The sequence below is a fragment of the Colletes latitarsis genome, chromosome 2 (genome assembly GCF_051014445.1).
Source record: "Colletes latitarsis isolate SP2378_abdomen chromosome 2, iyColLati1, whole genome shotgun sequence".
Lineage (NCBI taxonomy): Eukaryota > Metazoa > Arthropoda > Insecta > Hymenoptera > Colletidae > Colletes > Colletes latitarsis.
Window position 1 is genome coordinate 3,663,987 of NC_135135.1, and position 24,009 is coordinate 3,687,995.

A 24,009-nucleotide genomic window follows, 5' to 3' on the forward strand; every position below is an offset into this window, starting at 1 on the left:
TTTTTTAAAGTTGAATTTACCAATTACATTTAACATGTGTTATTTTCAATATATGAAGTACATGAATCTGAATGGTATTTTTCGTAAAAACAGTCAAAACATAAAAATTTTAAAAACCACGTACATCTAATGAGAATTCTGTTCTCACAGAAATTACAAAATTTTGTATTTAACTCTGATGGAAAGGCCGCTTCATTTACATTGATATAATGTGAATGATTTTCGGATTTCGATTTACTTGTACCTCGTACTTTTTACCTTATACTTCAGGTAAAAAGGGATATAACTGGCTAAAACAGTTTTATGATAGTACCTGGTAACTCATGTTACTGTTCTAAAATGAAACGCTGTTTTGTACCTTTAAAAATATTCGACTATGTCCTTTTCAAATTTAAAATCCAACCCATACTTTGTATCATACTGGCAAACGGGATCACTATTCCTTTGTTTTTAAACGGTTTGATGGTGGGAATCTCGTGACTATAGCTCGTATGTACATTAATCAAAAATTAATGTATTCACGAGCTCTTTTTTCATTACGTTAGTTTAAACATTTCAATATTGCACATTGCATAATTAAATAACAGTTTTTTACATTTCCCTCCTGATGGAAGAGACCACCACCTTTCCGTGGTTTCCATTGAGCGGTATCGTGCACATTATTAATTTTTATGGATCGATACAATCATTTTTTTATGCAAAATTAAGCCAAATCAAACATATAATATTTAGTTCGTCATATCAAATTGATACGGTTAACTCAAAATATATCGAGGAAAATCATTATTAATTAATTTCCTCAACTATTAATTCTACTTTTTTGTTTATGTTATAAAAATAAGAACTCTTCTTATTGAAAAATGCCACAGCGTGCACGATACTGGCAAAGAGTGGACTCTCATTTTAATTTATTAATTTTCAATCTTAAAGAATTTTGATTTGGAAAAATCGTATTATTAATATGCATATGTTCGCTCATACATGGGAATAATAAAAAAAAATTTCTTTTTTTTCAATAATTAAAATATGATCAGAGGGTCTTAAAACGTGTATTTCCGTAAAATAAATTTTACAAAATTTTTTTTCCATTATGGGTACTTTGCTTATGTGCGCCTACATAGGTCGGAAAATAAAAATGCCTGGGCAGTCGAAAATCACGGCTCGAGATTCCAAATCGTATGCCGTAGACGGGAGGTCGGATTTCAGTTGTTAAGAGCGAGAAGGCAAATGTGAGCCTTTCTCTCTCGACTCCCACGAGGCGGACCGAAATTACTTCGGGCAGCTTCGGAATAATCGAGAAAGAGGGCATGTGTCAATTTGCCTTTGTCGACTTTCCGAAACTCCACGAGCTCACGTACGCGTGATCTGGCATAGTGTGAGAAAGCACCTTCGGTGCTTTTCTGGCATCTCTGGGCCACACTGCTTGCAGTCCTGTTTGTGTCGTTACTTCATGCCAGTCATCTGTGTTTATCGAAAAGTGTAGTGAATAAGACAAATTCAAACGTACATTTAAAATAGTAAAATTAAGATTAAATGAAATGGAAAAACAAGTGCTATTAAAAAATAAGCGAAAATCGAAGCTATAATTTATTACAATAGATAAAGTTTAATTTTGAAACAAAACAAAAATTCGTTGGAATTATATAGAGATCTTCAAACGTACTTTTTTCTAACCTTTTACAAGTATATGTTCAAAATGTTTATTAATGCAGTTACGTGCAGTTTAAGACTAAATTCTTTGAGAAAAGGTATTAAAAAATCGGTTTTGTTAATTCGTAATATTAATAACTTTCAATATCCAATTCCAAGGAATTTTACAAAATTTTCTTATGGAAGAGAAACACGTGAAGTGAATTACCCATTTTTGTCATTTTTCATCCCGACTTGTTTCGTTCTGAGCTTCATTGATTGGGAAGAGTAAGTCATGTATTAAAATATATTTTTATATTTTTCATTTAAGCAACCTTAAGAAAACAAACCGTAACTTATTCAATGAATTTATACAATATTAGTGAAAATACATCATTTGTCTAGTTTAGTACATAAACTTTAGCAAGTAATGAAGTTACTGCTTAATTTTATATCTTATACTATTATTCATGAATCTAATACATGGATACAAAATCATTACTATATGACAGTCAAAAGATTTATATTTCTCTTCAATGTCATTTAAAAATGATATTAATCATTTATAAATCATGTAACCCATGAAATTGATCAAATACTTCTTTTTATTATATATTTTATTTAATTAAAACAAAATCATTAACTATGAATCTTTGGGAATATATCTGATACATAATTTCAATTGTTGCATCAATAACACAAATACAAAACATGTTGAAAAGAATATTTATTAAAACACTAATTGAATAATAAGGGAAGGTTTGGATTGATAAAAAATGTAACTTAACCTTTTAAGCATCCTGCAAATTTGATGAAATTTAACTAAAACTTGCCTTTCCTTTTTTTCATAAATTAGTTAAGTATATCATTTCAAAATGAAATAAGTAAAAACAGGATGTAAATGGACATTAATTAATGTTAATAACATGAGAAAAACTGTGTTTACAGTTGCGTATGTAATATTTTATGTTAATATTTCTAAAAAAAGTCACTAATTATGCAAAAACTGATTATTCTTATATTTTATAATCTATCATTTGCTAAATACATACTATTATTATGTCACAAATTTTACTTGTACCACTGATAATCTTTAAAGTCTACCTTTACTCTCCAAATGCTTTCCCTAAACTAAGCTTTCATGTTCCCTTAGATCATTTACTGTTGTGTTTATAAAACACAGGTTGGTTCTAAAGAAATGGTCATTTAGCATCGTTTAACCCATTTGCATCATTAGCGGATATATATGCTCAATTTTCCTAGCCACTATCACTGGAGCGTATATATACGCTCAACTTTTTTGGTCACTATCACCAGAGTCATATGCATATGCTCAATTTTGTTGGTAACTATTATTCATCTTACAGGTCCATGTATTTAAAATTATAAGAAATAGTCTGGTTCGGCCTGTCAAAAACCGGAGACTAAAACATCAGGCACCTTTAAGATCTTACCAGCCATGCGGTTGAATAATAAAATAATTAATCCGTACCACTGGTATGAAAGGCTCAAGGTGCCACGATGATCAGTGGCCGAACGGAATGTTTATGTTAGATTAGGAAATATAGATAACTAAAGGCATCCTAATTACCTTTTGAGTAATATGTAGCGAACGGTAGAGTATAAGCAGTGGTGCAATCTTCAATGCGTCATTTGTGAAGTGCATGTCGCCAGTGCAATATCAGTGTGAAAATTGTGAAGTGGCTTTATGCATTCAACATTTCAAATACTATCATACTGCCCAAAATAACTAATCAACATTTCCGCCATTATCAGTAATATATATAGACGTAAAGCCCGTATTTGCAATTTATTTTTCCTAAACTATAAAGTTTTTTTACTTATAGTCATTTCTGTACTTAAATATAATGAAAAAAAAATTGGTGATATGGGCCTTTTTTCATATTTCTTTATGATGCAAATGGGTTAATCTTTATGAAGGATACAGCATTAAGAAATCATTAGTATCTGTAAAAAAGACTAAAGTCTAATTTGTTTGAGATTATTTACATTAAATGGTTTCTGATAGGACAAAAATAATTTTTTATGACAAAAGTAAGTTTCAATTGTTTCAGTTGACTGGGATTTGACAGGTTCTTTGTAAAAAAGAAAAAAAGGTTTGAGATCTATAACATGGTGGAGATAGTGTGATTGTGTGGAATTACTTTTCTCGACACAATATTAGCCCCTTGTACAAGATACATGGAATTATAGACAAATATGAACATGCAAATGTTTTATAAACACAAATGTTACTACGTGCGTTAGACAAAATGCCAAATATTGAACAAGATAATGATTGGAAATTGCTTTCTATTTTACGAAAAAAGAAAATTTGTGTAATGAAATGACTACCCCAAAGTATAGATGTAAATTTAATTGATGCCTTTGGAAGCATGTAAAAGAAAACTTGAAAGTTAAGAAATTAAAAGATAAAAACAATTTGTTTAAAATATTACAGAATATGCATTGTATTATAAGGAAAGATGAAAACATTATCAATTAGTTATATATTAAAATAAAACATATCTTACAAATTATTTTAAAATTTTCACACAAACTTTAGTGTATCATATTTTTACAAAAAAAATTTGATAAGATACCATTTTGAGCAATATATGTACTTACACATATCTTTATGCATTCTCATTACGAATTGTACACATGATTAATTAATTTTAACGAATTTTATTTTACAATCTGAATGTTGTACGTATAAATGATTATGTAAGTTATATACTATGAAACTATTCTAATAATAAAAACTACTAAAATAAACTTCAAATTCGATAGTAGATGCTTTATTTATCTTTTAAAATATATACATCAAATAATTTATTTTATATAATTCTATATATATATTATTTATATATATTTAAATAAAATTTAAAAAATCAAAAAATGAATTTTGCATAATTTTGTAAACATGAGAAAGCCTGTATTCTGGCATTCAATTTTATTTTTTAATTTGTAATTAAAAATATTATGTGTATAAGTCATTAAAAACTATTACACTATTACATTACAAAGAATTATAAATGTAGTGTGAAAGGTTCAGTTCAGAACAATCTGTTCAGTGCAATTAACGATCTAATAATACAGTTTTACCATTAAGGAATTAGTAGTAATGCTTTTTCGAGTTTCTTTCTATTAATAGTTACAAATTGTTTTATAAATTTTATTTCAGTTTGAGAGGAAAGTATTTGTCTACCGTTTATGCGGCAGAGATTGTTGCTGACGACACACATGATAATAATGAAAAAAACGAAGACTTGATTCGTGGACAAGAAGACGATCAAAGTAAAAGGAAGGCAAAAGAAAAAATCGGTTTTCGAGATCGAAAGGTGAATTGATTGATTTTCCTCTGTAATTTATATGTAGTTTCTATTTGAAGGTAATTTAATTTTAAACGGTTTTAAGTCTAAATTAGACACCTTATTGCAATACGAACACAATTATATACGGAGTACTTCAAAAGTACATAGACCGGATTTACTATCGCGATTTCCGTCATTATTACAATGTTCCCACCGTGAATGTGAAAAAGAACCTAATGGTAAATGTCAAAATTTTACCCCTACTATTAGAAGGACCCTTCTTTGAACCAGTGAAGCGATTAATGTAGCGACATGATATTCGGTCGTCGAATAGTGTATCGTTGGATTACTTTAGGTTGATAGTAGTGACGTTGTCAATTTTTCGGTTACCTCTTAGCTAATCTTAATCAAGCACTAATTCTTGTTATGTCCCGTATTTTGCTACTCATGTTGGTATTTTTTCCTAAGTCGTGAAAATGACCACCATAACCATTGCAACAACACACAGTGGAGTATTTGCCCGGAAAAGCTGGCCAAAACTATTTTGACCACTTCGATGCAACGAATTACGATTAAAAATGACACACTGTGATATTATTTAATTAGAAAAATGAATATGAATAAAAAAATATTAGAAATAGTTTATTTACTTAAATAATTTTTGTATTATACATTTCTTTTTTTATTGTTAATATATGTATATAAGTCAAAGTCTTTAAAATTCGCCTGTATCATCTATTTTTGTTGCTTCTTCACTTGAATCATCTATATTGTCTACATCTAGGAGAGACTGAGGCTAGAAGTTCCGATTTTATATATTATATAGTTCTCAATGCTTTGTTCTGAAACCTTTGGATGATATCTATGTTACTTCTCTTGGCGCATCCTCAGAGTTGCATTCCATATGTCCAAATTGGAATAATGGCGACCTTATACAGGAGTAGTTTATTATATAGTGTAAGTTTCAATTTTCAACCAAGGATCTAATAGGTACATGGTTCTCATTTTGTGGTTAAGTTGCATTCTTTTCTTGTTTATGTGGCCTTTCCATGTGAGTCTTTTATCTACGTGCAGACCAAGATATCTGACACAGTCCTTGATTTCGAGGTATTCGCTGTTCAGTTTGACTGCAGGAGACGTAATATGTCTGGTAGTAAATGTAATGTGTGCTGATTTGTTTGCGTTGATTTTAATTTTCCATTTTTTAGCCCATTCTGTAGTCTTATCAAGAACTCCCTGCAAAAATCGTGACGTCTCCGCAGGGTTTTCATGGGAAGATAAGAACGCAGTGTCGTTTGCGAATGTGGCCACGAGTACGTTTTCATCGTCAGGAAGGTCTGCTGTATAGATTTGATATAATGTGGGACCTAAGACGCTACCTTGAGGAACACTCGCGAATATAGGGTACATTTTTGAGTATTTGTCGTTTTGATTGACCTGAAAGAACCAGTCATTTAAGTATGATTTTAGCAGGACATAGTAGTTATATGGAAGGTTTTGCCTAATTCTATATAACAAGCCCATGTGCTATTCTTCTATCACATTGACTATACGATGTACTTGTTCGATAATAGAGTGTTGCTTCCGAAAACCGAATTGATGTGGAAGTATGCGCTTCTCCGTTAATATTAGTATTACCCTGTTTAGCAGTAATCTTTCAAATAGTTTTGATAAGATTGGTAACAGTGGGATAGGCCTATAGGAGGTCACTTCTGTGGGTGGTTTGCCAGGATTTTGAATCAGAATGATTGTCGCAAATTTCTATTGGATGGCAAAATACTGAACTCTCAGTATCGCATTTTATATTTGTGTGGTTACTACTACACCTTTCTTTTTTGGTAATTCTTTTAACATTTTAGCGGTAATGAGATCATATCCAGGTGCTTTTCTATTGTTGAGTTTCTTTATTTCGTGTGCTATTTCTTTGGGAGAGAAATGTTTGATGGGTTCGCAAGGTTGCGAGGGAGCATTAAAGAAGTTAATGATGTTTCTGTAGTTGCTGTTGAGCATTGGTATGTCATTCGGTCTGAAGATTGTAGATAAATGATTTGCAAAAGTATTGGCTTTTTCTTGATCGTTCCTGGCCCATTGGTTGTCTTCCATTTTTATAGGAGAGATGTGATCAGTTGGCTTTTTTAATTTTTTTGTGATTTTCCACAAGGAGTAATTATCTTCCTGACGTGGAGACAAACTTAGAAGGTAATCTTGAATGCGCTCATTTGTAGTTTTGTGCAGCAGGTTTGTGAGTTCCCTGGTTAACTTATTTAGCATCCTCTTATCATCAGGGTGTCAAGACAACTGTCACTTTTCCCTAGCTTCCCTCTTTTTTGCAATTTTAATTCTCACGGATAATGGATGGTTCATTGCGTGTTTATTTTCAGCTTTGGTTTCAGGCATCGATTGATGTGCTACATCTTGTAGCGTCTTAGTTAAGAGTTCTACCGCCTGATCTAAGTTGTTCGCAATTTTGAACGGGAAATTTAGATCTATATTATTACAGTATTTTCTCTATATAAGCTCAGAACTCGTCCACGATATAGACAAATATCGTATCCCCTCTACTTATCCCCACTGCGTACTGTTAGAACCCAGCACTGGCTGTACCGGCGAGTGTGCCTTCCTATGGGCGGTTCCCCAAGATAGCGGCGCGTTTGACGATCGGTCGTCGAACATTGTCATACGATACGGGTTCAAATTGCTAAGGCAACACTAGTGCAATAATACAAATTTTTTATTTTTCCTTTTCTTGTTTTGAAACTTGTAACATGTCTGTGGCAGTTTTCTGATTTAACTAAGATCAAGTACAACGTAATTTTTATTATTGCTTTTCATAAATTATAATATACATTTGTCCTTTCTTTAAAGTATTATATATCCTCATCTGAAAAAAGGAAATGTAATTTAATTGACCTATCATTTATTTGCTGAAATCGTGAGACAACTCAGAGTAAAATAAATTGGTTAAACAGTTTAAATTCACAAGTTGTATTTTTTTTAGTCATATCACTATTGCAGTAAACGAGCGATACATACATATATGTACTGAAGTTATGATACGATTTAACTAGTACATATACAATAATAAATCAACAACGAAATTTATCTTTATTTTTGTTCTTCCTCTTTTCAAACTTCATCAACATATTCGTGACACTTTTCTGATTAAAATGACACCAAATACGATATACAATTTAGATCCCATTTACTAACGCAATAAGCGATCAAAGGCATGCATCGCTCAGCTGACTCCACGGCGCCTGGATCGAAACACAGGCGATGTTTACGAGAGCCTATACAGAATCAGTATTTCATTCTGCGACCTCTACCAAGAGAGGTAGAGGTCGGAATTAGAACACCAATTTCGTATAGGCTCGCATAAACATCGCCTGTGTTTCGCTACAGCCGACCTGAAGCAAAGGAAGCGATAGCAAATTCGGCGATGCTCGGGCGCTCAGTCCCTCTTTGTCATATGCTCGCTGTTTTTTTCTACACTCGCCGCCTCCAGTAGGCATCAACAAAGTATCAAGAATCGTTTCTCGTCCACGATATAGCCGAGCGTTGAGCCCCGAGAGCGTCGTTTCTATAGAGACAATACTGTATTTACAAGTGTTCTGTATAGAGATCAATCTGTTTTCGCTTTTGTCTAGTACGCCGTTTTTCGTTTTTTACCAACGTAGAGCTCAGTGTGAGTATAATTGGCGAATGATCAGATGACAAGTCAAATCTTGTATTTACCTCGACATGGCTTAACGAGATACCTTTGGTTGTAAAGAAGTCAAGTAAGTCCGGTGTTTTCCTGGGATCGGTTGGTCAGTAAGTCGGTTCACCAGTGCTGATGTGATTATACCCTTTTGATGTCATTGTTTTCTGGAGTTCTTTACCTTTTGGATTGCTGAGCCTTCAACTCCATTGGGGGTGCTTTGCATTGTAGTCTCCACCTGAGATAAGTCTCACACCTAACGTGTTAAAGAATTGATCAAATTTTTCCTTGCTGGATGGACAGTAGACTGCCACAATGACGATTGTACTGTATGCATCTTTGATTTTGACACTAGTTGACTGTAGACAAGCTTCTTCGAATTTTGATGACTCAGAGTGCGATATCTTTTCCTTTATAATAATAGCAGTTCCTCCGTGAGCTGTTCCATCTGGATGATTGGTGCTATATGTTTTGTACTTGTAAATATTAAAATAGCTTCTGTCAGTAAAATGAGTTTCAAAAATTAGGAGAATGTCTATTTTATTTTGATTTAGAAATAATTCTATTTCCCGTTTGCGTTGCTGCAAACTGTTTGCATTTCATGAGGCTATTTTTATATTGTCAGGCATTGTTACTTTCTGTTGATAAAGGTGGTAAGCAGATTTATAATATGTAATTCTTTCGTTTTCCAGCTACGTATATTAGTGACACTTCTGATTTCAAAACCCTTCCTTTCTAGTTCATCTTTAATGTCCGTTGTTGAAATTGAGCTATGTAGATTTTTGATAAGAACTCTGAAAGATCTTTTCTGACGCGTTTGATACGCGTGAAATGCTATGTTATTTTTTTCTAGGAAATGAACTAGTTTTTGGTAGGCGTCTGGTGCGTTGGTGTTTACTTTAATCGAGTCCGTATACATTGATTTGCAGGAAAAATCTTCGCTTGTAGGACAGTTTTAAAGCTTTCTAACATAAGTGGGAAGTTTGCTATATCGTCTATGTATATTGGAGGTGGCTTTTGTATTTTGTTAGTGTTTCCATTGACATTCTCAGTGATTTCATTTTCTTGCATTGGTTGATTATTATTCAGCTCTGAAAATCTACTGAAGTTTTGTTTGCTGGCATCGTGTAAGGCTGGTTTCTTTCTTGTGTAGTTATCTGGTTAGACTGTATCTTCATTTCTTTTATTTCTCCGAGATTTTACTTGTTGCCACGTAAGTTCTTGGTCTGATATATTCATATCGAAGTGTTGTCTAAATTCCTCTTGTTCCTGTAGCGTTTTTGTATGTTGTGTTGTTCCGAGATGCCGGCGTTGACTGTGTATCTGTGAGTATGCTGATTTATTGTGATTTCTGTAGCCATAATAGGCGTTCTTCCAAATATAGATTATCCATGATATGGATATGTAGAGAACGAAGTTGTGGTCACTGTATCACTTGCGGAAGTGAATATCAGTGAGGGATATATCCCTCCACCTCCTTACTACATTTTGCAACTAATGAGAGTTATTGATGTAAACTGGAAGGTGGATGAACACTTTTGAGTTTCAATTTCTCACTTTCTTAACCGTTCGCTTATGTATATTTACACTCAAGGATCGCTATGTATACACGTATGTATTCTTCGACGGCTCGCACGCGAATCTGAATATCGAATTTATGTAACAACTAGGAAATAATGTAGTTACTTTTTTCACACCTGACTAGTTTATTCTTTTTATTATATTTTAAGATTGTCAGCTGAAAGGGTATAGTCGAATAAGGGGGTCAAATGTGCCCTTAAAACAAATTTGACATACGATGGATCCATTGATAGAGCATTAAAAAAAAAACAATTTGTGCCAAATTTCAACTCTCTATTGTAGACAATTGGAGAGGCAACAAGAAACTTTTACAATTCGGGTTAAAATGTTCTTCATTTTATATGACGATGTACAGGACGACAGATCGACGGACAGATCGAATAGACTAAATTCCCTGGGCGACTGGGGCCTTGGCTTATATGTATACCTCAGGTCCCGATCGTCCTTTCGTTTTTCTCTCACGCCGGGTGCAAAAGTTTTCGGTGCGTGCCGCGGAACATTCTCGATCCTTCGAGCGATGTTCCGCGACACGTGCAGTCGATCAATTTTTGCACCCGGCCCGAATCGGTTGCACACGGCACCGATTGTCCGGGCCTCAACTCATGCGACATGTAATATAAATCTAACGGTCTACACTATCTTGTTCGGAAGGGTAGGTATAGAGAAAATTTGGATTAACGAATTTGTGCTTATTTCCCCTATTTAATCGAGTACGAAAATTATGAAAAAAATCTGGTGCATTGTGGTTATCGAGATACGTGTTTGAGAATTTTTCCCGATTTTTCGATTCGAAATCTTAGGCGTGAAAAATTAAAAACGCAAAAAAACGCAGAAAAATACCGATTTCGTATCGAAGCTTTCGAGACACTAGATTTATTTAATTACTGTAAATGCATATTGACATTGGTTATGTCCCAGAATTTTTTCAGATTTTTTGGCAGGGTGCATGGTAGTAGCAAAAATCAAAAACCGATTTTTTCAGCGTTTTTCGCGTGAAAAAGCAACTTATACTTTGAATTTTTGTATTCCCTTTAATGGATAACTATATTCTATGGTTTTAAACAATTCTACGTCGAGTACAACGGTCTATTCCATTCTTCAATTTGGTGACTTATTTTTGTTTTTCTATTCCATACACCGTTGTATTCGCCGTAGAATTGTTTAAAACCATAGAATATAGTTATCCATTAAAGGGAATACAAAAATTCAAAGTATAAGTTGCTTTTTCATGCGAAAAACGCTGAAAAAATCGGTTTTTGATTTTTGCTACTACCATGCACCCTGCCAAAAAATCTGAAAAAATTCTGGGACATAACCAATGTCAATATGCATTTACAGTAATTAAATAAATGTAGTGTCTCGAAAGCTTCAATACGAAATTGGTATTTTTCTGCGTTTTCTTGCGTTTTTAATTTTTCACGCCAAGAATTTTAAATCGAAAAATCGGAAAAAATTCTCAAACACGTATCTCGATAACTACAATGCATCAGATTTTTTTCATAATTTTTGTACTCGACTAAATAGGGGAAATAGGCACAAATTCGCTAATACGAATTTTCCCTATAACTACCCTTAATTGCAATAAGTTTTTTATATTCATGCGTTTTTTTGTGGTTAATCGCATTGGAACTTCTTATCTCGTTGTGGGGAAAGTTGTTATCGCTCCGGGGTAAGTTGCTACTAAGAAATAAGTGTTATTTTCTAATGAGACATTTCATTCTTTAGTGAGGTAAAACACAATTTAACTTCGGATTAACATAAATATATATTTTTGGAAGAAAAAAATATACTGTCTTTGGCATGAGCATTAATGCAATAAAAAAGAACAATAATCTAATATAATGATAAATCAATAGCAAATTTACTTAAACCTAACATAAATAACCTGTTAAATGAAAAAGCGCGACGCGATACACAATGTTTGCTCCATACATGACAATACAAAAAATAATGTAAAAGCTTTAGTATTAATACATATTGGCAGCTAATGCGTTTTGCATTGTGAATAGAAACCTTTATCGATTCCAATGACGCCAAAAAGGCCATCAGGACTCACTTGGGAAAATTACACTAAATAATAGGTCATCTTCAAACTTGAATAATTTCAAGCACAGAAACAATAAGAAAGTGAAAAATGCTGGAAAATGTAATGTATACTTACCTAAAAAGTGTCTGGAAAGAACAAGTAAACATAACATCTTCGTCACACATACATGATACTAATAACCGAGCGATATTTTAGAAACGGATGAAGAGAAAAATTAGTACTATCTGTAAAATGAGTACAAAAATAAAAAAAATAGTACTGATACAATGTTGTTCAAAGATTCCATTAGCTCACACAACAAAAATTTTACATTTTACACAAGATTTGAAAAATCGTATTTTGGCCAGCTTTTTGGCCCGAATACTTCACTGTGCGACGAAGCGACTACTTAATAACGAATCTTATTGGAAGTTACTGATGTTATTGTATCATGCATATCGAAAAAAAATGACGGAATACATATTATAACGTTAATACATTAATCGCTGCGAAGATAGTTTTACACATTGAATATCAAAGAATTGCTTTATTTTTATTTGACAAATGGTTGGAAGTATAATTCTACAATATTTCAAATATACAACAAATGTTTATTTTAAAAATTTCTCCTCGAAGTTCAGGTCTTTTTAAACTGAAAACAATATTTGAATTTTGTTATGTTTTAATTACAAAATAAGGCAATTAATAAGCCAATAGAATTATAGCAGCTTACAGAAAATGGATCTTCCAATGACGTTTTTTAATCATACGATAGAGAATGTCATTGAGAATGTGTATACTAAAGCAGTGGTCGGCAACCTTTTTTGGTCGCGGGTCAAAATCAACCAAAATGTGAGTATTAAAGAGACGTTTGGGTCAGAGATATTTTCGTATTAAAACAGTCTTTTAGTAAATAATAAGATATTTTTTATTAAGAAAATAATTACAAACATAGTTTTTCTCTTCGATATCAATGGCTCCCCTGATGTTGAACTTGTGACGTCAATTTAGTCAAGTCTGGTTTATAGTTAGTCATTTTAAGACGAATACAAGCATCTGAATTTTCGGTAGTTAATCTGTTCCTGTTCTTGCTTAATATAAATTTCATTTGCGAAAATATTTGCTCATATTTATAAGTTGAACCGAATGTGGAACAAAATGGTAAAGCCAATTTTTTTCAAAGATAAAAACTTCGTAGGAAGTGATGCCCAACATGTTGATATCGTGAGAAGATAATTATCTTCTGTTTTTTCCAAATCTTTCCGCAATTTCTTAAAATCCGTCCATACCGTTGAACTTTTAAAATCAATCATTTTTAAACTAAAATTGTCAATTTTTAGATATTGAAAATACTGCAAAAAAATATTTTTTTCTATTTCCTCGGGTTTTATTATAAATATAAATATTTCTCTATGCTTCTTAAAACTTTGAAACCGATTTTCATATTCACTTTTAATGACGAAAATCCAATTTTCGAACATATTTAGATTGCTTTCATCGATATCTTCTTTTTCATGTTCCCTTTTTAACAAGGGAAAGAAATGAAATTTTTTAGTTTTTATGTCAGTTTCAAATAATATCAATTTTGAAGTAAAACTCTTCCATTCCTTATACATTTTCAAAATTGTGTGGTTATTTCCTTGGAGTCATACATTGAAATTGTTATAATGGTTCATTATATTTGTTCAGAACAAAAGTCTTAAAATCCATTGTTTATCATTGAGATCGAGATCATTTTCACCGATTTCGTGAAGAAATATTTGTATATCATCAAAACACTCTACAAATCTATTAAGAACATTGCCTCGACTTAATCATCGTATTTCAGAATGTAACAACAAATCTCCATATTTTGATTCAATTTTCTCCAAAAAATCGTAATAATTATTTAGCTGCGTAACTATAATTGCGTCACTATTCTTGTGCTACTGAATATGTGCTATAACTATAACTGACACACAACTGAGAGAACGACACGCGCGTCCAATAATGGTAAAATTTGTTCGGACAATGTCGCTGTATTCCACAACTTTGTAATCGACATGGATCTTATATACATAAATATTTATGTGTATAAGACCCATGATAGTCGAACTAAAATGTTATTCTTAGTATCTATTTTCAATTTTTTTTATTCGGAAAATGTTTGTTTCATGTTTATGTTTTATAATTTATTTTTATATATTATACTCTATTTTCGGAGCTAAAGTGGGTCACTTGAAATTATCAAATGGGTCACTCGGTGACCCGGGGGTCATAGGTTGCCGACCTCTGTTCTAAAGGGTATAGCCGAATAAGGGGGTGAAATATGTCCCCAAACCAAATTGAATGTGCTATGGGTCATTCGATAACTTATCGAAAAAAAACCCTATGTGTCAATTTCTAATTTGAAATTTCGACGGTGGGTCGAATATATTATGTTTTTGCACAATTTCTCTTGTCCTATTGGATAAAAGAATTAAAACAAAGTTCAGAGGCATTTAGGGTACCGAGGCACATATTTTGAAAATTTTTCAGATTTTTAGATTGAAAGACTAAATAGTAAAACATAAAAAAACCGCAAAAAATGTCGAAAAATGCCGATTACGCATTGAAGGAATTGCAGAACTGTTTTTATATTTTTACAGTAAACAGGTACTGTTATTATTATTATTATTCTCAATTTTTTTCAGATTTTTCATTTTGGTGCGCCGTATTGAAAAAAAATAAAAACTGATTTTTTCCTCATTTTCTGCATGTTAGAATAACTTACTTGTCGAATTGTGATGAGGTAAACTTTTTTTTTTTTTTTTTTTTTTTGTCGTGGGGAAAATCTTCGAAAGACTCCCACCCACCTCTTTGGGGAGAGGCGGGAGGGTTGTGTGGGATTCCCCGCGCCCGTAGAATGACGGGCGCGGAACCTACCTACTAAAAACCCCACGGTGACCCTTCCGCACGATTTGGGAGGATACCGGGAATCGCTCGAAGCATTCTTCCGGTATCCTCCCCGTGCCCGCGCTTTGCGCCCATCCCCGGTGGGGACAAACGGTCCCCCCGGTAGACACACTGTCTCATAGCGGCAGGACGGGGCCACTCCATCCCGCCGCCATCCGTCCCGGGGCCGCATTTAGTGGCGGGCTGCGAGCCCCAACTCGCAACCGCCTGCGACCCCGTTATGATGAGGTAAACTTCATAAAAATGGTCCAATTTTCAAATGTCCATAGCTCCTACAATAGTGAATACATATCATTGAAACTTTTTTCTGAAGTAGAGCTCATGGGTACCTACAAAAAAGCGTTAAACAACTTTTCTGTAGGGCGTCAAACAAATTTATTAAAAATCAAAAACGGATTTTTAAGAAAAACCGTCAGCGATTAAAATCGTTAGGTGCCTAAATTTTTCAGCGAAAAAAAATTTCAAATCGTTCTAAAAAAATTATTTTCGGTTGCGGGGGTCAGTTACAATCATTTTTGGTGAATAGACATACTCCCGAAATCCTGCGCATTTTGGAGAAAAATATTCAGTACGGGCGGAACTTTAAACGTTAATAACTTTTCCTTTTATGTAAGGTTTTACGCCGCATCAACATCGTGGTCATTATCGACGTGTTACTGTATTGGTCTTAGATTTTGTGGAAGAGGTTGGTTTCGTTAAGAAATTCAATGGAGTTTCTTACATGTTCTTCGGACGTAAGGGCCGTGTTAGAATTGATTTTATATTTGAGTCGCTGGGTAGAAAGTTTTCGGCAGTCATATAAAATGTAGTGCACTGTAAGTGGGAACTTTGCAACAGAAGGGAGGGTCGGTCTTCTTTATGAGGAATTGAGCCGTTTATTTTGAAAGTGGCGTAAGTCCATTTTCCAAAAAAATCGAATTAGCTACCTTAATAGTTACATTTTTACATGATCGTTTCATTTTGAAGCAACTTGTTACTAATATATTTAAAATCATTAAGATTTTGTAACACGAAAATTTGCTGGTTAATGAAGTGATGAAAAAGTTTATTTTGAAAGTGGCGTAAGTCCAATTGTGAGAGTTTCAAATGGATATGGGAAATATTATGCAATAAAATTTTATGAGATCCCAGCTTTTTTATTTTGTTGCATACTGTTATCAAAGTAGTAGTTGAATTATCAATGTACAATGTATTTGTTATAAACACAGAACTGCGCCTGTCCACAGAAAGACAGAAACGCGGCTTTTTAAAGACTAAAAAATACTGACGGTGAATGGGTAAATTGGTTTAAAATATGTTGGATGAGATTTTTGAGAAGCGATCCATGTAAGTTATTCTACAAAACGACAACAAACGAGGATGGACCATTCAAAACATTGGATTTACTATCGCAACGGGGAAGCCCGAAAAACTTTAATAATATCAAGTTGGCACCACTATACAAAGAAAACGAGACCACTCACAAACCTAAAATACAAGGACTTAATGGATTTATTACATTATATAGTTATTTTAAATCCCTCCCGCATACACAAACTGGAGAAGACTGAATAATAATTAATAAAACAATATTTATTTTAATGTAAAAATTATTTAACAAAGGATAAAAGTTGAATATTTTTGTGATTTTATAACATAAAAGTGTATACATTTATTTTTATTTCAAGGCAAATTTAGTTTTCCTATGGACTTGTGCTTTCTTAAGAATTGAAAACGTCATTTCATTGATTTTGAAAGTGGCGTAAGTCCAATCATAGCCATCAAGAACATATTATTTCTTAAATAATGTTAATTATGCTCATTGGGATGATAAATTTGACACCCTTAGAAACCCAAAAACATTATTCTACTATGTCATCTGTTACCTATATTTTTAAATTTAATCCAACGCAAACCCTTCAATATCTCGATTCGAACATAAATGGATTTACGCCACTTTCAAAATAAACGGCTCAATTCATTTGTCAACTTGCAATGGCTAATTCTCAAAGGAGAGAGTACGTTTCTTTCTTTATTGCTTATGTGACCGCGGGGAATATCTTCATAAAAGTTTGTGATTAGGCTGTGGATTTTTTATGGTTTTGATTTCCATATGTTGTTCCATTCGTCTTTAATTTCTTCTTTTTCATGATGAATGATTTCTTGAAGTGGGATAGGAGTTGGATGTTGTTCCATTTGGAGGGTGACTGTTTTTTTGGCCCTCGAATCAGCTTGGGTGTTGCCAGTTATTCCTTGGTGTAAGGGGACCCATATGATAGATATCTTTTTGTTGGAAGAGATGAGTTCCGTATACAGAATTAAGCTATTTTTAATAATTTCGTTTTAGTTTTTTTTGACGGTGTTCTTTAAGGCTTGGGTTACACTCATGGAATCAGTGTAAATTGCGTGGTTTTGAGAATCAGAGGTGTGTATATGTTTAAGTGCGTCGTGTACTGCGTAGGCTTCAGCGGTAAACATAAATGTTTGAATAGGTAGACGTTTCTTGATAACGTTATCATCTGTAATAATGGCGTATCCTACTCCTTGTTTGGATTTCGATCGGTGAAAATTTTTTTGCAAGATGTGTATTTTCTGTCTAGTTCTAGGAACTTGGTCTTATGTTTGGGGCTTGATCTGAGGTTCTTGTTGTAGTCGGCTAAAGTAGTGTCTACTTCCGGGGTTTTGGCCCGCCAGGTGGGGATTTCATCTTGCTTCCGTTCTATAATACTTGTTTTTTGTATTGTAATTGAGAGCAGGTACTTTCTAATTGTAACATACAGTGGTGATGGCAGGTTTGGTTTTTTCCCGTATAGCTCACAATATCTATTGTCGAATATATAGTGATACGTGGGGTTGCTGGGAGTCGATGACATTTTGAGTGCGTATTTTATACTTAGGAATTTTCTTCTGTGCTCCAGTGACATCTCACCAGCTTCAAATAGCACACCACTGATTGGACATGTGTGGTATGTCCCATGGATAATCGCAGTGCCGCGTTATGGATGGGGTCAATCATTTTTAAAATATGTGGTTTCGCTGAATTGTGTATGGTACAGCTATAATCAATTTTGGATCTGATTAAGCCTTGGTATGTTTTGAGTAGGATTTCTTGGTCGGAGCCCCAGTTGTGACTAGATAGAATTTTAATGATGTTTAACCTTTTTTGGCAGAAATATTTTAAGTATTTTATGTGGGAGATCCAGGATAGTCGCCTATCAAAAATTGGTTCTAATGATAAAGGATAGCATGGGACCGTTGATGTTTAGTTCGATGAGAGAGTTTATGATTTTTGGTTTCGAGACCATGTCGTATGCCTTCTCGATGTCCATGCATGCTACAATTAGAGCCTCGTTATTTTGAAAAGCGTCACATATATTTGTATGTACTGTTACGGGCACGAGATCCTGGATTCGGTCGAGAGCAGTGCTCGACCGGTGGTTTTAGGTATGGTTAGGAAAGAGAAAGAAGTTCTGGACGAACCAGGGGCTCTATACCCTGGGAGCCACGTAGGTTTTTAGGAAGTTTTAAGATCTTGTTTTGTCGTAATGGTAAACCTCGAGCGGTAAAGGTGTACTGGGTTCGTGAGATACCCCTAGTTTTACTATTAGTAGGGTTCAGGGTTGTATTAAGTGAATAATGCAAGTGAGGATAACTACTTGAATATATTCTAATCGATGCTCAAGTACAATGATCAATTAACAGAACTAGTTGTTTCGGTCGCGAAGTACTATGCCCACGTGCTATCTACTGCGTGGACCGTGCGTATTACAACAGCCCCTTGCTGTGTTCCCTTAACCGTATGCTCAAAGGACCACCCAAACTGATGTTTGGGAAAATACCGATAATTGAAGCCCGTTGCTTCATTCAAGTTGCTTTCAAATCTAAACCGAAAACTTAGTGCTACCCTTAATCAAGAGTAAGCGAGAACGTTGCCTTTTTTATAAACATTTAGGGAAAGCCAAAGTCTCCAAGACCGCGCTCCCGCGGGTTTACGATACGTGAATCACTATTGAGGCAGGGAAGAGCTCCAAGGATTCCAAGTCCCGTGTGGAGTTTGGAGTTTCCTTGATGACCGTAACGTAATTTATTAAGTAAAAATGTCTCAAAGGCCTAATCCTCAAAAATAGCGGAGAAATCACGTCTGTATCATAAACCCCGCGATGTGAAGGTTCCTTAAGAATCCTTAACACTAGTACTATTGCTAGGTTGCCTTGACGGCGAAAGTTCTATGTCAGCTTTTACGCGGCGCGTTCGCAGGAGCTACTTCTCGATTAGTCTAATGGACACTCACTAATAAAACCGCTAAAGTAGATACGTTGCTTGATGGGGATTATAGCTCGATCTTGCCTGGAGTGTCAAAGTAACGTTGTGTCGAGAGTTTTAGAAAAACTGAGCTCTTCGAGTAAGAAGCCTCGGCCCTTATTCTATACAATCCTCGACAGACTTCCCAATATCCAGTCGTCTAAGGCAAGGCCTGCTAGAAAGTCTTGCTCATGAGTTCACTAGCAGGCCTGGGACGAAACGCTCCCCTCTCCTTTCCTTTTCTACCTTCCTACGATAATTTTCCGAGTTTCTACCCACGGCGGAAGCAGCGCCACATCGTCCTTTTACGTCATGTAATAATATAGAAAACAAATATATGATTGCACTAAAAAAAAACTTTTAACTTTGAAATTTTAAAAATTGATCTTAAAAAACGTTTTTAAGAAAAGATCCCGACACGTGGAAAAGTGACGACGATTACAAAGATGGTTTAAGCATCATTCGTCTTAACTTATAATTAACGTTAACTTTATAAATTAGTTTTTAAATTATTAAAAAAGACGAATTCACCGATGTACATAACTGTATAGAAACTGTGAATTAAAAAGGAAAAAAATGAATTAGCAGAAAAAAAATGTTCAAATTTGATGTGAGACCATTTCCCGTTATCCTATTTGCACCAAATTTTGCACACACCTTATCATAATTCGTTAGTCACTCTATAGCAAGTCACATGTGTTCCCTTCTCTCTCTTCTTCATGAAATTATGTTTTACTTGTAGAACTTTGGATATGTATCTGAGGGGGCTGGGGGGTCAAATTACAAACCTACAATCTACCTCACAATTATTAATGTTTTTATTCGCGGTGTGGTGTGGGCAACACATAGCCGCATGTAAGTTAATGTTACAATGATCTGAACTATAACATGCAACTACGACTTTACCAGACTGTGCGTAACGACGTCTCTAACAGGACTGGCCGTGAACGCGTCTATATCAGACTGAGCTTCTTTCTTTAAAACTTTCTTCCATATACATATACATGGCCTTACCCTAATGGTAAAGGGAGAGAAAAAGAGATAGGACAGAAAGACGGAAAAATAAAACTGGTAAATACTTAGCGTAGGGAAAGTTTAGCTACAGTGAAAGAGAGTAATAAAAGTCAAGAAGCTCGCCGGGTCCGGATCGGGGTGGTCCGAGACCCAGGCGAAACCTTGAAGGAAAACAGGCGCCTCGTACGGCTCTGGTCGCCAAGTGTTTAACAGAACGACTAGGCTCGCACGATACTCTGGGAAAATGGAAAAATAGAACGCTTTAAATTATTCTTACATTCCATTCCCATTCATAGCCTGGCAAGGGCGTAGTGGCTATACAATGGGCGCTACATATCCATTAAACCCTTTATTTTTGAAAAACAAATAATTGTAAAGACTGTAAAACGACACTGTAAACGTCCTGGACCCTCAACCCACCAACCCTCATTTCCTTCACAGAGCAGACAGGACAATTAATAATTTGTTCATGTAGTTTCCATCGAACAATGATACTTCCTTCAAAAATAAGCAGTGAACAATCGAACTGATACTTAAAAACGCGTTTATTACAAAAAAGAATCATTGGCACAGAGTGCGTTAATAGATTTGACATAGAATGACCCTTATATTTCTAAGATAGATATTGAAGCCGGAGCAAATATCCATATTTTTGAAGGAAAGAGAAGAAGGAGGGAACTGCTGGATCTAAAGGGGAGGAGAAATAATAGTAAGCCAATATACAATTTTCTGCTCCAATCCAACCACAATTGTAAAAGGCAAGAGATTTGAGAACTAACTTTTCATATTCATTTCGGTGCAGGAGATATTAAAAAATAATCATAATTAATAAAACGCACATAACAAAAAAAGCGGAGATAGAAAAATCGTTTCAAATTATTTTTTTTCATATTTCAGATTAAAACATTCCTAAAATATTTTTAAACCATTTATAAGTAAATATAGATCATTGTTATATAGTTAACACTTGAAAAAAAAGAGTCAAGTCTAAAAGAAGCATTCGAACTTAGGGTTAAAAAATCTCCAGTGGTTCCACACTCGGATATTTTATTGCTGCGTCAACAGCACCGTTGCACACATCGTCGATACTTTATAATATATCACGCTAAACGGTCAGCTTTATTTTATTTTTTCAATTCTTATGTAATTCTGTTCATATATTAAAGAGTGCATCAAAATTAAACGTGTAAGTTACTGTAACACGCAAAAAATGATGAAAAAATCGTGTTTTACTTCTGCTCACTATGTCGTACCAAAATAAAAAAATTAAAAAACAATTGAGAATAATAGTAACAACAATATTTGCGTACTGTAAAAATATAAAAGTAGTTGTGCAGCTCCTTCAATAAGTAATCGCCATTTTTCGGCAGGTTTTGTAGTTTTTTTATTTTTTGTAACCTGGTTCTTCAATCTAAAAATCCAAAAAAATTCCCAACTACGTGCCCTGGTATCTGAAACGTCTTTGAATTTTTTTATATTTTTGTATTCAATAGGACAAAATAAATTGCGCAAAAACATGATTTTCTTTATTACCTCTTTACTACGCCTATCGCCGAGATTTTGGTTTTAGAAATTGGTACAAAGTGTTTTCTTCTGGCTATACCCTTTTATTGTTTAAACCACTCTTGAATCTGCTTAAGGTTATGTATTGTTGCGTTGTTTTTCTGAAAAACAAAGTTGACTTCATGAATTTCGTTGATTAAAAGAATCAAAATGTCTTCGAAAAGATTGATATATTTATTTGCTTTAACTCTTGTAGAAATTTTACCTATTGACATTCTAGAATTATAGCTGAATGCCAACACCCTTACATTTCATCGCTGAAATTTCTATTCGTGCTTACGATTTCAATTTTGCATAAATCATGCTAATAATGTTTAAATTCATCAGAACTGTCTAGACTAAATGTGTTCTTGTCAGAAAATATTAGAGTTTGCTATTCTTCTTCCTAGGTCATGTGATTTTTCACAAATTTTAGTCTTGCAGTTTTATGTTTCTGAGTTCTATTTTAATCGTATATAATATTTTATATAGTATATAGTATATCTTGATATAATATTTATTGTGTACTTTATGTAGTTACAGAAAGTTGCGAAATTTTCATTATTTTAGCGGCAGTTGTATTATTATTTGTTATTTATTTAATGTTTCTGTATATTGAGGTGAAAAATTAATCCTGAATAAACGGTTTCATGTTTGCGATAATACCCTGTAGATGCTAATACTGTTGTCTGTTCTTTATCAAAAGTTACTTTTATAAGAATATTTTAAACAATTATAACAGTTCACTTCTATATAAAAGCAACATTTGGTATTGTACCTGAATGAAATATAAAAAATTTCTTAGAAAGTAATTTTTATTTAAGGTAAATAAATGTTCTTTTATTTTTTATTATTTGTGTTCACATGATATATTAATAATAAATGATTACAGATTACAGAGTATGAAAATCGTTTGAGAGCATATTCGACTCCTGACAAAATTTTTCGTTATTTTGCGACCGTAAAAGTATCTACATTAGAAGGTATCGAAATTTATATGACTCCCGATGACTTTCTTCGAGCGATTACACCCGGCATGAGACAACCAGACGGTATAGTTTTATTCTTTTTTTTTTTTATATATTTATTTTGTATCACCATTTAATATCTGATTAGTATTAATTTATGTGTTTTACTTGAATTTAATTCTAATATCCATTTACTTGTTTATACCTCGTTTAATATTGAAACGATTTTGATTGTTTTACTGCTTATTTATTTATTTAAAATGCAGTACCGTTGTAGAAAATGTGAACAGTTTATGGAATTTAACAAAAATTGTACATTGTACAGTGCTCTTACCTTAAATGTGAAAATTTTGTTTTTACTACTAGGGAGACTCTCTTTAGAACTAGTGAAACTAGTCTATTTATACAGAGTGTTGCCAGATTTGGCATAATTGAGTGCATCGAGGGCATTTTTTACAGTAACGACGAATTTCCTACAACGCCTAGCGCAGTGGCGGGGAAAACAGACACATATTATTGCTTGAGCTGCGTGTATGTGAGCTCGATACTTTGTGCATCTTTAGGAAATCGAGAAAGAAAGTGAGCCTGAGCTTTTCTATCTCGCTCTTGCAACAGCCGAAATCGGATCTCGTGACAATCGGCATACGATTTTATGTCTCAACTGTCCGAGGATTGTTATTTTTCGACCAAAGCTCCGGACAAAAGTATTGGTGCGGGCAATATTTTATAATAAAATTGCGTATAAATCAGAAACGAATAATGATATTTCATGAATTCTTGTTTTAAACTACTGCTTCAAATCTCTAAATTAAGTGTAGAAAAAAACCAAGAAAGTGAACCGTTTTTATTGAAACAGAAGTATTACAGCTTCCTAACGATTCGGCATCGATTACAATAACATTTTTGTGATATTTGAATTTATATTTTTGCATTCTTACAGAAGCTTAGCTCTTGTTTTGACGTTATGTGTCGTTTTTTAATTTGTCGTCTCATCTCAACCCAAAGATGTTCAATGGG

The 24,009-nt window shown here is 33.8% G+C and overlaps 1 protein-coding gene across 1 annotated transcript; it reads left to right on the forward strand.

Annotated features, from left to right (window-relative positions):
* Nucleotides 1-1,444: 1,444 nt before the first annotated feature.
* On the forward strand, nt 1,445-24,009 carry LOC143352007 (calcium uptake protein 1 homolog, mitochondrial-like). Its single transcript, XM_076784228.1, has 4 exons — nt 1,445-1,917; nt 4,817-4,973; nt 22,917-23,076; nt 23,359-24,009. The coding sequence occupies exons 1-4, from the start codon at nt 1,688-1,690 to the stop codon at nt 23,421-23,423; spliced, it is 612 nt and encodes a 203-aa protein (XP_076640343.1). The 5' UTR covers nt 1,445-1,687; the 3' UTR covers nt 23,424-24,009.

Bases quoted from the DNA above. Each gene is read 5' to 3' on its own strand.
- LOC143352007 (XM_076784228.1), top strand. From the start codon at position 1,688: ATGTTCAAAATGTTTATTAATGCAGTTACGTGCAGTTTAAGACTAAAT. The intron at 4,974-22,916 runs GTGAATTGATTG...AAATGATTACAG, and splicing joins TCGGTTTTCGAGATCGAAAG to ATTACAGAGTATGAAAATCG. The intron at 23,077-23,358 runs GTATAGTTTTAT...TTTTACTACTAG, and splicing joins CGGCATGAGACAACCAGACG to GGAGACTCTCTTTAGAACTA.